The sequence below is a fragment of the Orycteropus afer genome, unplaced genomic scaffold, assembly GCF_000298275.1.
Source record: "Orycteropus afer afer isolate SDZICR_OR568_19922 unplaced genomic scaffold, OryAfe1.0 scaffold00011, whole genome shotgun sequence".
Taxonomy (NCBI): domain Eukaryota; kingdom Metazoa; phylum Chordata; class Mammalia; order Tubulidentata; family Orycteropodidae; genus Orycteropus; species Orycteropus afer.
Window position 1 is genome coordinate 11,585,056 of NW_006921598.1, and position 4,597 is coordinate 11,589,652.

The 4,597-nt window shown below is 40.8% G+C and overlaps 1 protein-coding gene across 1 annotated transcript in view; it reads right to left on the reverse strand.

Annotated features, from left to right (window-relative positions):
- Positions 1 to 1,716: 1,716 nt before the first annotated feature.
- CUNH6orf163 (chromosome unknown C6orf163 homolog) overlaps positions 1,717 to 4,597 on the reverse strand; it is a 22,166-nt gene continuing 19,285 nt past the window's right edge. The window contains exon 5 of the mRNA XM_007951007.1: positions 1,717 to 2,152. Within this exon, the coding sequence (XP_007949198.1) occupies positions 1,717 to 2,152 (436 nt within the window). The remainder of the gene's footprint in view (positions 2,153 to 4,597) is intronic.

Here is a 4,597-nt window from a genome sequence, read left to right on the forward strand (position 1 = left end):
TAAACTGTGGTCAATGTCATGAGACAAAGTATATGTGAACTGCTGTATGGAAAGTGAATTTGCTCTGTAAATCTTCACCCAAATCAAAATAAAATAAAGAGAAAAAAAAATGGCTATGTAAATGGTTCCTCCTTTAAAAGACTTCTGTGAAAATGAGTCTATGTGTGTAATACACTCAGCTTGCCTGGAACATGGCAAGCACACCATCATGCCAGCTATTGTTATTATTACCCATCCAAACCTGAAAAGTCTTAGGTCTTTCTCAGGTACCTGTTTGCCCATACTTGGTAATAATTTGAATTCGAGATCTGTCACTTACAAGCTGTGTGCCCTGGGGTAAATTATTTAATCTCTCTGAGCATCAGTTCCTCTCCCTGGAAACTGGGGATAATAATGTTTACTCTGAAAGTCATTGCAAGGATTAAATATGCCTTTAAAGTGCCTCACACATAAATAGCTTAGTACATGATAGTTGTCATTTTAGCATCTGTAAAAAGGAAATGACAACCCTAGTCCTGCCTAGGTTATTGTGAAAAGAAGGTACTTGAGAAAGCTGTGTAAAGCACTATGCAAATGCTGTTACTTCCAGGCCTAGGGAGTCACTTTGTTGGGTTGCAGCATCAGAGAGTTAAACACCAAGGAGAATATAGCCCAGTATGCAATTGTAAATAAATCGCTACTTGTACTATTGGAAATCCCAGAATGGTCAGTGTAAACAAATCCACCTAAGACTTGCTCAAGAACAGTATTTTTTTAATTTACTGAAAACTGCTTTCTGAGTTTTAAATTTTTAAACAAGTAATATAGGTTGGTGATTAATAATTTAAGGATGTTACATTATCGTGGATAAATTTTTGGAGACATCTTTATGGCTTGAATTTTCTTTAATTTAGTACATGTGGAAATAAGTTTCCAAGACGATACCACCATGGAAGTAGCTTGCCCAACCTTCCTTCCTAGGAGTGTTGGGCAATCTACTTCCGTAGTGATATCGCCTAGGAAACCCAAGGAAGGGTCACTATGAGTCAGATACAACTTCAAGGCAGTATGCTTGTTTTTTTTGGTTTTGAGTATTGCAGTACTTAGAAGTCTTCTGGATTTTGACCCAAAAGAGATGAGTTCGAGGCACTCCTCAATTTGGATATAAACACAAAAGGATACCCCTTCTCTGGAGATAGGGGGTCTTTTTTTTTCTTTTACAACTGGCAAATACAAGGTTCTTTCTAAATTATTTGAAGTGGGGGTGCCAGAATGTAACCTTAAACCTACTGAAATTGAGGGATATCGCTTTTTATCTGCAATACTACTGAAGTTCACAAAATAATAATCTCTATACTAGAAGTTAACACACTTCTCCGTAATGATCACAGTATAAGAACATGTCCCTTTACTTGCTTGCAACTACAACAAACACTTAAGTAGTTACATTTGTGATGTGGAAAAGACTACAGCCAGATCCAGAAGGGTGTTTAGACTTCCTCCACGTAATCTTTTCCCTTCCTAAGTGGTTTTGATGCCTCTCACGGTTTTCTCTCCTCATTTAGACTTTGCACTCACTATAGCCTAGAATGTGTTTCTGAATACTTTGATTTCCCACCAAAATGCTTATAACACAAGAGTACACTGCACATAACTGGGAATCAATAAACCTTTTTTGAGTGTATTTATTTGGTCTTTGGAATTATATTTTTTGAGTGAAATTTCAGTTGAAGACTTCTAATTAAGAGTTGTTTCATTCTCATTAATAACAAGTTTTGAAGGTGTTTTCTTTCTTTCTGGCAGAATAAAATCGGCATGCCCAGGTGAAAGCGAAGGAAAAGTATAATTGATATATCTTTGAAATGCTGCCCTGGTTTCCTGTAATTCCTCCTCCAGAAAATCTTTCCAGTTTGTCATGATTCCCAGCTGTTTTGCTATGGACAGCAGCTCCTCTTGAGTGTTAACCAGTTTATCCATCACATTGCCTAGTGTAACCTGATGTGTTTTCTCTGCTTCTTGAAGCACTTCCTGGACCTCCTCTTGCTTCTGCCTATGAGCCATGCCATAGTACATGTTCATTTCATGTTCTTTTTCCTTTATCAACAGTTCCACACCCTTCTTCTGACTTTTAACAACGGATACACCAGCACTCACAAAATCCTCCATGGTCTTCCTACAAGTGATAATACAGGTTTATAAGTTAGATAGATTACCCACTAAAAACAAAATGATTTATTTTTAACAACAGATGTATGAGAAATCACTGCTTAGGTGAGCACCCATTTGAGACAGGCTGACACAGATGAGCTTTGGATTACATTAGCTGTGAACAATCAAAGAACATTTTTCAGAGCAGAGAGGCTGCCCATTGACTCCCCTGCTGTGGGCTAGAGAGAGGCTACTATACTATAGAAGGTGTAGAAAAAGGAGGAATCAAAACCATCTTCCTGACTTTCAGACTGGGTCAGAGGAGAATGCAGATGCTATAAATTGGAGTGATGCCATCAAGGGAGTTGTTAGCATGCCAGGATTTAGTCCAATGCTTTATAAAATCCTAGGGTTGTTGGTAGGATTGTAATGGAGATGACCAGGGACCCTGGGGCTTAGACCAGAAAGAGCTGGAAGGAAGCTTCCCTGGCCCAGTCCCAAATCCCCAAGGAGAAATTTGGGGCTCCCCTGGTGCCATCCTCTATAACCATAGCTCTCACGAGTATAGCAGCTGCCCTCCAGGTCCATCTGGCTTTCTACTCACCTACACAGAGAAAGTGGTAATAATCTCTGGGGTGACTAAGCAGCCCATCAGAGCTGCCCAAGTAAAACTGTTTAAAGAAAGTGTATCTGGGATGACTCTAGCTCCCACCCTTAATGATAAACCCATTGCCATCGAGTGGATTCTGACTCATAGCAACCTTATAGGACAGAGTAGAACTGCTCCATAGGCTTTCCAAGGGTATAAATCTTTACAGAAGGGGACTGCCACATCTTTCTCTCATGAAGTGGCTGGTGGCTTCAAACAGTTACCTTTTGGTTAGCATAGAAATTCTTTACCCACTGCACCACCAGAGCTCCATTACCCTCAATGATATAGAACTCACTGCCATCAAGTCATTTCTGACTCATAGCAACCCCAGATTGGGTTTCCAAAGCTGTAAATCTTTACAGAAGTAGATTGCCCAGTTTTCCTTCAGCAGAGCAGCTGGTGGGTTTGAACCGCTAACCTTCCAGTGAGCAGTCAAGTGCCTTATCCACTACACCACCAGAGTTCCTTACCCTCAATGATAACCCTTTCTAAACTTCCTGCTATCAAAATCTGTTCTCACTAATAGGATGTTTTTTTTGTTTTGTTTTGTTTTTTTGTTTTTTAATGTCCTTTCCAACTTCTCCCAGCCTGCATTAGAGCCAGACGCTGTCTATAGAAAATAGTGCCTATGGCAAGCACTGGAATCATGCCCCTGGTGGCTTTAGCCAGAGTAACAGGGCCCAGGGGCAAGCTCTAAATTGCATGCCCCCCCTCCCAATTTCAAGATGAATCAGTGCCTAAAACATTTAACTGCAAACCAGAAGGTTGGCAGTTCAAACCTACCAGCTGCTTGGTGGAAGGAAGATAGGACAAGCTATTTCTGTAAAGATTTACCTCCTGGAAAACCCAATGGGGGTCGCTATGAGTCTGACTTCACTCGATGGCAGTGAGTTTGGTTTTGGTTTTTGAGACAGTGATAGAAGTGATGCATCAGCAGAAATGCCTTATCCATCCCACGCCCTATTGTCTGGCTACTTCAGTCAGGTGTCTTTTCTATTTGTGGTGCCTAGGTATGTCATTCTGTCCCTCATCTGGTGGCCTCTGAACTTGCACCTGGGGGCAAGTGCTCCCCTCTGCCCCCCACTCGCTAAGCCATGCTTGAGGAAGGACGTTGAGCCCTGCTGGGTTAATAGAAACTACTCATGGCACTCCCCTTCAAATGGCCTCCCGGGCATATGCCACACATTAGATAAACCTCTGCTTTGAGCCCACATTTTCAAGATTCTCTCCTTTTGGATAGGGTCAGGTTTCTCTGCCCTTGCTGTTGGTTCTGATGGCTTCCTTGAAGTCTTGGAAGTGAAGTCAGGGTGGGTGGCTGCAGTGCATGAGGGTGTGGTGGCAGATAGCCTGGAGTACTCATTGATTTTTTCATTCAACATCTTTGTGTGCCAGTAGGTATATAACAGGCAATCAATAAATGTGTGAATGAGTAAGAGGGTAATACAGACTTAGTTCTAATACATTTGTTGTGCGAAATTATTGCAAATTTTAAAATAGCTTAACAGGGCATTATAAAAACTTAAAATAATTTATACTTAAAAGATTCATAACAGAAGCAAAATATTCACCACAGGAAAGCAGTCAGTTCTTGCAGCATATTAAATTAATTTTTGATGTATACAATTATAAAATGTATGTACTTTTCCTCCCCAAAAGCAGGCCCAGAAATAATATTAAATAAAGAAGGACTGAAGGAACTGGGGATATTAGTACTTTTTGTTTTTTCCTTCAGTTGTTGTTGTTGTTGTTGTTATGTGCCGTCGAGTCGGCCCCGACTCATAGCGACCCCTCCTTGGGTTTCCGAGGCAGTATCACTAC